Below are 13,176 nucleotides of genomic sequence, written 5' to 3' on the forward strand. Positions count from 1 at the left end.
TGACGTAATGGTTGGGTGGGTTGGGCGGATTGGGCGGGTGGAGGTTCAGTGTGTGCGGTACAATTCGCCGAAAACTGCACTGCTTTTTGTCAAAAAAAGGTAAAAAAACCCTAAAACAACCAAATACAAGAACGACTTTTAGGGGCTGGGCAATAGGCCTAATTATGAAGCTTTATGAGCCCTGGTGGGAGGGTAAAATTGGAGGGGCGGGGGGTGGGGGGTGGAAGAAATTTTTGGTGAGCGCTAATAAATAGGCCTTTGCAAATTTAAGGTTTGTAAATTGGGATCCGAAATGACTTGGCATACGCAAAGGGGGGGGGGGGGCCAAAGAATTTTTGACGGACCGAGCGGGGGGGGGGCAAACGATTTTTGGCGAGCCGTTTGGAAATTTCATAATTTCAATAATTATTGCACAGCCCTAAAGCCATAATGTAGCCTACAATCTTTAGGCCTAGGCCCTATATGAAATTGGTTCATTTTTGGCATAGGGGTGAAGTAGGCCTAGCCTACATTGTATATTCTGCTATTAGGCCTACACTATAATGCAAAAGCCAACTGTTCAAGTAAGCTGGCACCATTTAGGCTCAACACTTTAATAATAATGGAGTTTAATTGAGTAGGCCTAGGCCTAAGAATAATTAGGCCTAATGATTGAGTAATTAATTGGCAAATTGAGTAGGCCCCCTTTACCCCTTATGACGAGTTGGCCTACTTGCAGCATCACAAACCCTAGGGTCTGTGCTTGCATAATATAGGCCTAGGCCCAAAAGTTTACCATTTGATCATTATGGTCACGGGTCTAGTTTTACAGGTCTTAGTTTTTCAGGTCGTAGTTTTTCAGGTCTTACAGGTCTTAGTTTTACAGGTCTTACAGGTCTTAGTTTTACAGGTCTTATAGTTTTACAGGTCTTATATGTCTTAGTTTTAAAGGTCTTAGTTCTACAGGTCTTGGTTTTATGCCTAAATGGTGTATCAAAGTACTAAACGATGCAAGCCCGATTTAAATCATCACGTCATTAAAAAAAATTACTCAAATCTAGTTCAGTACTTTGATACACCATTTAGGCATATGTAGGCCTATACTTATTGCTTATTTTGCTTTTATGGCCGCTATGTCATTTTAATATCAATGTAATGGCCCGGGGTGTATAAATGGTTTGAAATTTGCATCTAAATGGAATCAGCCAAATTTGTTGTGTTTGTAGGTAAACAGAGCAAAGTTCGACATAAAGTCATAATTCAAGAAATTATGACTTTATGTCCGCCCATAGAACTGCGTGTTAAACGGCCAAAATAACAAGCAGACTAGTAGTGTTTCTTTCACCTTACCTCGTTATTTCAGCTCAAAATGGACAGAAACCATTCCCGATCATTATTACTAGGCCTAGTATTATTTCAGCATTTTGAGTATATAATGACAAATTTAAAATTTGAAGGAAATCGTACATTAAGGCTAGCTTCAGACTCCGCATTGTACGTACAATATTGTATGTACAATACTTTTCGTGACGTCAAAAAGTATTACACGTGCAATAAATATACGTGCCACGACTAGTTGAATCAGATTAAATCCCCGCGCTATAACCCTGACGGTTCATTGTTTGCTAAATCCAAGCGAGGACACCATAAAATCTATGCAAGATAAATTTCTACTGCTGCTGATGAAAAATCCTAGAGTGCGTTTTGAGGTTTTTTCTGCACTTTACCAGTAGGCCTAATAAATTCATAAAAAAATAAAAATCAAATAAAGATTTAGGGCGAATGCTTTTACTCACTGCTCATCTGATCCACTTTCCCAGGAAACTAAATACCGATGCTGCTTAGTTTTTCCCTGACTTTCCAGACATAATTATGAGTAAACATCAAATTTAATGTTTACAAAACAATCAAATATATATACATTCGTTTGCATTTTGTACATAAATATTAATATTAATAATGTACAAACATTAAAAAGGGGGCCTAAGAGTATGTCTATCTTTAATCATATACTAATTCCGCCATGCCCAAACATATTTTATATATATGAAATCGTGTAATGGCACCCAAATTCCAATAAAAAATAAAAACAAATTTGTTATCAAATACACTAGGCCTATACATGGTATTACAGGAATTTAATAGATGGTGCATTTTAATAAATAAATAGATTAACACGGGTAATGGGCGATAAAGATTTACCACAGAGCCAGTGGACAAAGAAATTAATTACAATTAAAACAAATTAAATGAGAAAATGAAAGCAAGGACATTTGGTGTTCAAAGTATTGTTTTAGAATGCGAAGGAGTCCTAAATGTTATCCTGGCCCAGGACACCGATTAATGTAAATTCGACCCATAGTTATTTTCCCGGGGGGCACTTCCATAGTGGATACGCATCATGTGCCTTGGGAATGACCCCCTTTTTCAAACCGGCTTGTACCCAATGACCCCCTTTTTTGTGTCATGGTCCTACCTATTACCCAATGACCCCCTTTAAAAAAATCCATGTACTCAATGACCCCCTTTTTCTATTTCCTGCTATAGGCCTACCCAATGACCCCCCTTTTAATTCCCAAATGTAGGTGGTATGAGTTCTCCTCCAGAAATAATGAGATTTTTCACATTTCCAAGGTGGCCAAGTTGTTTTTACGCAGTTTGGCACTTATTTATGTGTACTTAATGATACTCTTTTGGCAATCCTGTACTCAATGACTCCCATTTTACTTTTTGTATGAAAGATGATGAAAAAGACCACCTTTTCTTTTTCTTTTTTTTAATAAAATGCGCGTGAAGAGCGCGGAAAATTTTCATTCGAATTTATTTTTGGCTATGCAAATAATTAAAATGTTGCCTCGGTCTTACTGCATGATAGGTCATGATCCCCCCAGACTGTCCCACAGTCTCGGCTCGGTCCGGCCTGGATAATGGAACGATACATAATTACATAATAGCCTACCAAAATATGCCATAGTCCTTCACCCCCCCCCCCCCCGATTCTAAATACACAGCCCAAAACCAATTCCTCTCTCTACACAAATTAGCTCAAATTGATGCCACTAGGCCTACACTGATCACACCTCCTATAGGCCTATTGAACGCTAAAATTCAGTGACCGCTCCCCACGCCGAGACTGTTCCGAAGTGTTAGAGATTTCACTTCCAAATATTCGTTCAACGAAGCCCGGTGATTCCGATGTCAATTACGAAAGCCCCGCCCAGTTTCAATTCAAATATGGTAGCACGCGTCTGATAGACCCATGGTAGGCCTACGCGCAATAATAAACTTGAGGCAACCACTCGACTCGGACTTAGGCCTATAATTGTCCATATTGCGTATATTATCACGTGCGGTTTGCAAATTATTTAGCTAGGGAAGCCTTTTCAAATATCCCCGCGCTGCCAAGCTGCGTTGATTGGTCGGATACAATATTGTTGTTTTAGTCGCTTACACAAACGTTAATGTAGTGAAAACATGGACGTGGTAGGCCTATATAAAAAGATTGCGTGACTCCAAATCCGTAAAAGTGAACTCCCAGCATTTTGTGGGAAGTCAAATTGCTTACAGACTGGGAGGGTCCATGTATTGGGTTGATTTTTAATGCTATGTAATCTACATTAGGCCCTACCATGCTCCACATGGACCCGAGGGAGGGTCTAGATCCCCCCTTCAAGCCTGAGACGAATATGCCCTATATAGGCCTAACTAAGTTTCAAACCGGATTGGCAGTCAGGGTGGGAATGAAAGCAAGAAAAAAAAAGAAAAAAGAAAAAACCACAACAGAACAACAAAAAACCACAAAAAACCATGGCCTAAAATAGGCCCCGCCCACCCCCTCATATTTGGGAGATTTTGATACACGTAAAATTACTCCCAATTCGCACTGGGAATCGATAATCCACACGCTCGGACCTATAAACTATCGATTTATCGACGATGGGTCGGATCAGCTATTTTGCCCTATTTTGGGTCTGCTAATTTCGCTTCTGTTGATCCCGCGAAAGTCAGAAAGTGTGTGCATGCATGCAGTTAATCCTCTTGCTACCTGGGCCTTGTAAGCTTAAATAATTCAAGAGTTAATCGTCAAGAGAGTGATCTGTAAACTTTGCAATCATGGCAGCAAAGCCAAAGGAAAACTTTATTAAGGTGAGAGGTTCCGACATGACACTGCACTGATTTACCGTACTGATAATTACATTACACATACATGTACAATATCAATGTACATTTGTTGAAGCACCACATTGAATAAAAGAAAACTGCAACGCGCCACTCAATGGCAGCTTCGCTTTGCTTTTATTTGCATATTTGCGCCGCCAGGGAGACATAGGGTGTCCCCCTCTGAAGCTATCGATTTTTTTTAAATTTGAGGTGCAAATGAGTTTAATGACGCCATTTGTTTTGTACTTTTGGTGCAACATTTTGTACTATTTTAGCATGGTAGGTATTATAGAAGGAGGTTCCACAGAAAAATCCTAATCAACTCAATAGGGTTAAGCCGATTACGCTATTCAACGCGAGTCATCAATTGAATGGATTTAATCATTGCAGTCCCTCACACACGGCCTTTGATGTTTATGATCGTTATGCGACAATATCGATCATCTATTTTAAAATTTAATTTAAACAGACCCCCCAGGTGACCCGTACCGGAAATGGATGGTATTAGTGCCCTTTTGCATCGCCATCGGTCACATGATCTTCGATTGCGTTATTGAATATTGTGTTTCCGAGTTCAAGTTGATTTACTAGCGAAAACCTGATCGAATTCCCTCATTTCCTTCCAAAGTTACGGTGAATTTATGTATTTTTTCTGATCATGATTAGTAATACTGGCGGGTGTCTGCGGGACTTTTAAACCAGTGGAAATGATTTGGAAAGGTTTTCCAAGACTGGCAATGTTGTTTCTATGATGGCGTTATAAAATTACCGGAAGTAAATTGTTTTCCTTTGTTTATGGTCACGGCCACAATGCTTTGTGGGTAAAAATGACGTCATTCTGCTTAGAAGTCGCGATAACGCTGGTTCACGTTCATAACCGGCCAAGCTCAATAGATAAGAAGCTAAGTAGCAAATCGATAGTGCACCATTCATACCTGATTGCTCAGTATCGACTCATAACGATCATAGTACAAAGGGAACTGGGTTCGTGAATTCTCCTTCTATTTTATACTTACCATGATTTTAGCCTGTCTTTACAAAGATAACATTGGAATCGCATTGTTTAATGTGACGCGCAAGCCCGACGCGATGTCCGCTACACGGCCATTTTAAACATTTTATTATTTTTTTATCATCACACCCCCCTTGAAAAATTCCTGCATACGCTACTGTACATCATCATGATCATGGCTAAGCATCATCATATCATATGTCCTATTCATGATCATGCATGCATACATGTACATATAATGTTGCTACATATTAGGCCTGGCATTTTCGGGTAATTTTGTACCGGGTACCCGCCATAATTTTAAGGCGGGTAACGGGTACCAAATGTAAAAAAAAAAAAAAAAATAAAAATAAAAAATTTCAAGATATTTTGTTATTTTTTATATGAAAATTGATAATTTGTATTCATGTCATAGTCTATTAATGATTTCAAAATGTATTGAATTTGAATGCATTTTGAAATCATTAATAGACTATGACATGAATACAAATTATCAATTTTCATATTAAAAATAACAAAATATCTTGAATTTTTTTAAATTTTTTTAGGTCAACCATGAATGATCCTAGCATTTAGGTTTTTTTTTTTTAATTTAATTTGGTACCGGGAGGTATTTCCTACCGGGTAATGTAATCTCGGCGGGTACCCGTTTACCCGACCGAAAATGCCAGCCTTACTACATATCCATGTATGCCTGTATGAAAGGTGAATTCAAATTCACCATCAAACTGCATCATTTTATATATTAAATTAAAGCCCAAAGCCAAAATTGAAAACCGTTTTGTCATAGGCTAGCACTTTCCGTAGCAAATTAAAGTATAGCACATACAAACTACTAGACTAGAGTAGACTAGTAACAGTGACACAACTATTCTGTCGGTCAGACATCCGGGCATGAACCGGCTGACAATAGCACTGGAATGAAAACAACATTCGCATTCACTGAACTCTGGAGTGCAGGGGTCAAAATATATTTTTTTTCTAGGGGGCTATTTCCAATTTTTTAAAAATAAAAATCGCCCTGTATTGTTTTCCAATGGGGCTCTTTTAAGCTTCAAGGGGGCTACTTTATTTTACATTGAAATAGGTGAATGGAAAAATCGTCGGGAAATTCAAGATTTTTCAAGCTGAACGAGGGCGCTGTGCACGCTCATATTTTACATTTGAGTTGTTGGTGCTAATATGTACCAAATATGTACCAAAATTATTTTTAGAGACAATTCTATTTTTTTTGTATCACAACCCCCCTTATTCATATGTACATAATAAGGGAGACTGGCTCTTAAATAGACTGCACTGCGCCATGATTACGGTGAAGGACACCGGTTCAAATCTTTTGTATTGAGCCAATCAATAATTTCACACACAAACTCTATACAAGAGAAATGGGCCTTTTCTGCCAACGTCCGTGATAAAACAGTGCAAGCGAAACAAAATTGAATGAGCTAAATAATTTCCTTTGTAAGATGAAACGATTGGAAGTTTTTGAAGACATTCTATTCATGATGGGATAATAGATTCAAACATGGAATAATTATTATTCCTCATTTATTTTATTTTTATTGAAAAGACTGCAATTGTGGCAACAAAACAATTTTTTTAAATTTCATCACAAGTCTTCATTCAATATTATTCCGCGTTTCCTTATGCAGAGGAGCAGTTTCAGACAATAGCTTGGGATTATTGGGGCTAGGTTATCTTTTGAATTCTTTCATGACCACTGAAGCATAGTCAAGCCTGTCAAGGACACTCGGCGCGAATTGAAAGACCATGGCACTCACCAGTGCACCACAAAAGAATGTCAAATGTTCATAAAACACCAATTTGGGTACCTTCTGCTCCTAAGAATACGTACATAAAGGCCTATGGCTGCTCTAACCGTGGGTTTCGATATTGTTTTGAATAAACTTATGCTTTTACTAGTTTCTTTAAGGGCTGGGGTATGAACGTTTGGACAGTATTTATTTTGGGACATGAGAGCACATCAGACATATCAATTTCATTCTGAATCTGAAGAATGTCATTCTGATATCAAATAATTTTGATTTTTGAAATTCGCAATTTAATACACATTTTATGGCAAATCATTAAAATTTGATATTTTGATATTTAACAGTACTTGAAGTAAACTTTATAAATCTGATGATTTATACTTAAAGTGTATGTAGGTGGGATGAAAAGCCGACGATCAATTGAAAATTTTGACCTTTCAGTATTAAAGATATGGATTTTTTTCCCAAAACACCAAAACAAATTAGGTCTTTTTGGGAAAAAAATCCATATCTTCAATATGAAAGGTCAAAATTTTCAATTGACCGTCGGCTTTTCCTCCCTGTTACATACACTTTAAGAATATATCATTAAATTTATAAAATTTACTTGAGGACTGTTATATCAAAAATTTTATAATTGTCATAAAATTTGTATTATATTGTGATTTTCAAAAATGAAAATTACTTGATATCAGAAAGACATGCTTCGTATTCAGAAAGCAATTCGATAGGCCTGAGGTAATCTCATGTCCCACAAAAAATACTGTCGAAACGCAATAAACGCTCATTTTGGAACCCTTAAAACCACAAAATTTCTTTCAAACAAAAAATAAATAAAAAATATCTATATAATAATACGCTATTCTCTGTCTGTAGATCTGTCTGTCTGTGACTGCTAATGTGAGGCCACCGTAGGTCATACACGGGCTCAAACTTGGTGGGTGGGTGCAGCTTGGTATGAGACAGAACGAGTTTATATTTTTTAAGGTCAAAGGTCAAGGACGGGGTCAAGTTCAATTGAAGTCTAATTTCAAATTGCCCATATGGAGCTCAAACTTGGTGGGTGGGTGGACCTTGGACTAACAAACAAAAGTTTCCATGGTGACCTCTTTGTCAGACCTACGGTTAAGAGGTCATAGGTCAAGAAACGTAACAAATTCAAATTGCCCCTATGGAGCTCAAACTTGGTGGGTGGGTGGACCTTTGACTAACAAACAAAAGTTTCCACAGTGACCTTTTCATCATACCTACGGTTAAGAGGTCATAGGTCAAGAAAGGTAAAAATTTCAAATTGCCCTATGGAGCTCAAACATCGTGGGTGGGTGGACCTTGGACTAACAAACAAAAGTTTCCACAGTGACCTTTTCATCATACCTATGGTTAAGAGGTCATAGGTCAAGAAAGGTAACAATTTCAAATTGCTCCTATGGAGCTCAAACTTGGTGGGTGGGTGGACCTGGGACTAACAAACAAAAGTTTCCACAGTGACCTTTTCGTCATACCTACGGTTAAGAGGTCATAGGTCAAGAAAGGTAACAATTTCAAATTGCTCCTATGGAGCTCAAACTTGGTGGGTGGGTGGACCTGGGACTAACAAGCAAAAAGTTTCCACAGTGACCTTTTAAGTCATACCCTACGGTTAAGAGGTCATAGGTCAAGAAAGGTAACAATTTCAAAGTGCTCCCATTGAGCTCAAACTTGGTGGGTGGGTGGACCTTGGACTAACAAACAAAAGTTTCCACGGTGATTTTTTAAGTCAGACCTACGGTTAAGAGGTCATAGGTCAAGAAATGTCCAAATTTTCAATTGCCCCTATGGATCTCAAACTTGGTAGGTGGGTGGACCTTGGACTAACAAACAAAAAGTTTCCACGGTGACCTTTTAAGTCAGACCCTACGGTTAAGAGGTCATAGGTCAAGAAAGGTCAAAATTTCAAATTGCCCTCTGGAACTCAAACTTGGTGGGTGGGTGGACCTTGGACTAACAAACAAAAAGTTTCCACGGTGATCTTTTCTTCAGACCCTACGGTTAAGAGGTCAATGGTCCAAAAGGTAAAAATTTCAAATTGCCTATGGAGCTCATACTTGGTGGGTAGGTGGAAATTGGACTAACAAACAAAAGTTCCATTGTGACCTTTTTTTTCACCTACGGTGGAGAGGTCATAGGTCAAAACACAAAGATTTCAAATTGCTTATGGAGCTCAAACTTGGTCGGTGGGTGTAACTTTGGCCAAGGAAGCCCAGGTTTGAGATCTGCAAAAGCCAATAACTATGACAGCCGAGAACCGCGAAATACGGGTAACCGCCTAGTATACTTATAATGGTCTAAAATGTTTTCATTAAAAGTTGTATTGAAGTAAATCAAAATTGGTGATATTTTTATCATTTTACATTATGTTACACAAAAGATGACCAATTCATGACATGCGACCATAAAAATAAAACCTAAAATGAAATCCTAAAAGAAGAAAGGTAGATTTGAAGATAGATAAAAAGAACATGTCAAAAAGTTTAATCAAAATGAGCATAAAACGGAACCAGTCACCAGACCGTGCTCTCTTTACTGCCAAAGTCTGACACTCTATCAATTTATATGAAACATTCGTTATTATGTCAATACAATTGATTATTAGTGTTACAACAATACATACATAGATGGAATGTATTGTAGCCACCTATTGCCAGTACACGGTGGTGCCAGTATAATATAGTTGCTCAAACTCCAATTTATACAAAAAGCAACTAATTTTATTGAGGGCGTTTCTTTGGTATATGCATGCTTCTAGACGGGTTTTTACGGTAGGATATGGTGGCCTGATGTGCTGTATAGTTTTGTGTCATGTTATTTGCATATTTATGAATATTAATGAGCTTATTTGCATATTTTGCTTACATTTTCATTAATCCACTCTGCAGCTTAAGGGGGTACTACACCCCTGCCCAATTTTGTGCCTATTTTTGCATTTTTCTCAAAAATTATAGCGTATTGGTGACAAGTAAGATATGTATATTATAGGGGCCAGGACTACAACTACTGCACTGGAAATTTTATTTCAGCACAGACAACAGTTGTGGAGTTACAGTCAAAAATGAGGGAAAACCAATATGTGATCAATAAATCAATAACTACTTGCCTTGAGTTGCTGAATTTTCAGTGCAGTACATGTAGTTGTATTCCTTGCCCTATATACATATCTTACCTGTCACCAATACGCTATAATTTTTGAGAAAAATGCAAAAATAGGCACAAAATTGGTCAGGGGTGTAGTACCCCCTTAAATGCAATAACTGATCAACTTCAAACTTGGTACAGTGATTGGATATGGTGGCCAGATGTGCTGTATAGTTTTGTGTTTAGATATTTATGAATATTAATGAGCTGATTTGCATATTTTGCCTACATTTTCATTAAATCACGAGCTGCAGCTTTGAAAAATCATATACTCTCTATGCTTAAGGTGGTATTGGATGCATTTTCTAGAAATTAGAAAATGCTTTGAGCATGTTTTAAACAGGTTAATAGAGTAGGGCAAAGTACACTGACCAATATGCCTTTTGTTTGAAGCAAATCGGACATACGGTTTTCATAATATTTCAATTGATATATGTTCTTTGTATCTTATTGTTTTTATCAATAATCAATGTAGTTAATGAGCTCAAATGGCTGTAAAGGCTCATTAATATGTAATTTTTGCCAATATTTTGCTAAAATAAAAATCAATGCATAAATGTTCAGGGAACTTTTATTTTGTATACTTTTGCCTTGAAACTTGGTCAAAGTGTTTCTAATATGTTCTAATGTATTATATAGTGAAGCTGCCCTCTAATTTGCATATTTGCATAATTAATGAGCTAATTTGCATAAATGCTAAAAATACCCTGAACATTTATGCATGGATTTTTAGCAAAATATTGGCAAAAATTATATGTTAATGAGCTTCTCTAGTCATTTTAGCTCATTAACTTTATTGATTATTGATAAAAACAATAAGATAGAAAGAAAATATAAATTGATATATTTTGAAAACCGTATGTCCGATTTGCTTCAAACAAAAGGCACATTGGTCAGTGTGATTTGCTCTACGTAATTAATCTGTTTAAAACATGCTTAGAGCACTTCCATAATGCCTCCATAACCACCTTAAATGAAATAACTGGTCAACTTCAAATTTGGTATTGTGATAGTATATGGTGGCCACATATGTGCTACATAGTTTTGTGTCATGTTATTTGCATATTTCATAATATTAATTCAGCTTATTTGCATATATTGCATATTGCATAATGCATATTATTTGTATTTAACAACCTTTGTTATTTACACACCTTTGTGTGGGGGCCACCTTAATTACGAACTGCGTAATTCTAGTTTCTCATTTGACACCACTCAGACTCATACCCTCTTGGCATTTCAAGATACGAAAAGGACCCAAAATATCAATATTGACCCAGGTCTTATGAGGAGTGTACATTACCCCCAGTGGGGAAATTATTTTTATAGTATTTTTTACTGGGTTCTCATTTGATACCACTCGGAGGGTCATACCGTCTTGGCATTTCAAGATATGAAAAGGACCCAAAATATCAATATTGATCCGGCTGGGTCTTATGATGAGTGTCAGAATAATTATTATTACTGTATAAGTGGTAATTTTCGCGTACAGTTATTTTCATGATTTGGAGTGAGAGACACATTTTCGCGAAAGTTATTTTCACGATTGCCCAGTCCTTCCCTATACTTGTAATACATTATTGCATACATTCGCGAGGTGTTATTTCCGCGGTTGGAGCTCTAATCGCGAAATTCGCGAAAATAAAACCCTCGCGAAAATTACCACTTATACAGTATGATATTCAGTGGCATAACTAGGGTTGGTAACGCCCAGGGCAAGAAACAAAATTGGCGCTTCTACCCCCCACTCGAGAATATCTTGGACGCGGGGTGTGGGAATGGCATCTGCATTATGATATTATTATATTTTTAAGTGAGGCCGATTTGGCGCCCCCCCTAGTGGTAGCGCCTGGGGCACGTTGCCCCCCCCCTTGCCCTTCTAGTTAACGCCTCTGATGATATTGTATCATTTTTTGACAGATTGAAGATGACGACGGTGGCTATAACCTGGACATGTTTTGTATCCCCAGGCATTATGAGGATGCTATAGAGAATGTCATTATCCCACATGGACTCATTCAAGACAGGTAAGCCGAGACACAAGCCGAGCAAGCAATATATTGTCACAAACTGCTCACGGAAGTATCCTGTGCCTCCTCGAGCCACTTCCGGTCCTGCCGGGACTCGAACCCACGACCCTGGGTTTAAGAGGCGAGCGCGCTAGGGTATAGACCAAAAGAGGACTTCCCCATCAGGTCTATAACACTAACACACTTATACCTCCGTGACAATATTAGCCCACTCCTTTAAAACAATGGCAGTGGCACAGCAGTTTCAGAACTGACTGCATTAGGTCTTGTCATCAGCGCACCTTAATGGAGCACAGCCAAAATGGTTTGCTGAGCTCAGCCAAGCTTTAATTTGCTGCCTTCACTGACGGTTCAGCTTTGCTAGAGCCTTCGATACTAACAAGTGAACAGTATATATACACAGTCAGCAAAGTAGCAGGATTATAAACATGGGTCGATAACACAACCAAATTCAATTTCCTTTTTTACTGGGTTCTCATCAGTACTTTGGTTAAGTAGGCCTGTTATTGACACATGATTTCTAATTCAACACTTCTTTGGGGGAAAAAATACGACAATTGACACTGTTACGAGTCGTGCAAAATCACCTTTTACCCGAACTCACACGAATGCACAACACAAATACACTGTTTGATTAAGCTAACATAATCTAAGTCTTTAATTGAAAACAGAGTATGATTGGTACATATAATAACAATATCGCATATATAAAATCACACAATGACAGTTTTACTATATCAGTACTTAACCAGCTGTCTTCTTGTTGGTGATCCTAGAGTTCTTGCAATGTTCTGGACGACTGATGTAATATATCCTTATTCACTTGTCCTCGAAAATCAGCGAAGTCCATCATTACACTTGCATTTATAAATCCTTACACATAAAATCCTCATACGAAAATGATGATGCTTCCTCCAATCTCCTTTGCGCTGCTATCTCCACAAATATATCTCCTTGCGCTGCTTTCTCCATAATATATCTCTTTGCGCTGCTTTCTCCAAAAATGGTGTTTCTTTCACCAATCACTCTTTTTCCAGGGAACAGGTTTCTT

General features: G+C 37.8%; 1 protein-coding gene across 2 annotated transcripts in view; it reads left to right on the top strand.

Moving 5' to 3' along the window:
- Positions 1 to 3,985: 3,985 nt before the first annotated feature.
- The window catches only part of LOC140162688 (hypoxanthine-guanine phosphoribosyltransferase-like), an 86,609-nt gene continuing 77,418 nt past the window's right edge, over positions 3,986 to 13,176 (top strand). For both annotated transcript variants that reach the window (XM_072185959.1, XM_072185960.1), the window contains exons 1-2: positions 3,986 to 4,125; positions 12,016 to 12,122. In XM_072185959.1, the coding sequence (XP_072042060.1) occupies positions 4,093 to 4,125; positions 12,016 to 12,122 (140 nt within the window). In that variant the 5' untranslated portion in view covers positions 3,986 to 4,092. The remainder of the gene's footprint in view (positions 4,126 to 12,015; positions 12,123 to 13,176) is intronic.

This window comes from Amphiura filiformis, chromosome 10 (genome assembly GCF_039555335.1).
Source record: "Amphiura filiformis chromosome 10, Afil_fr2py, whole genome shotgun sequence".
In the NCBI taxonomy this organism is placed as follows: domain Eukaryota; kingdom Metazoa; phylum Echinodermata; class Ophiuroidea; order Amphilepidida; family Amphiuridae; genus Amphiura; species Amphiura filiformis.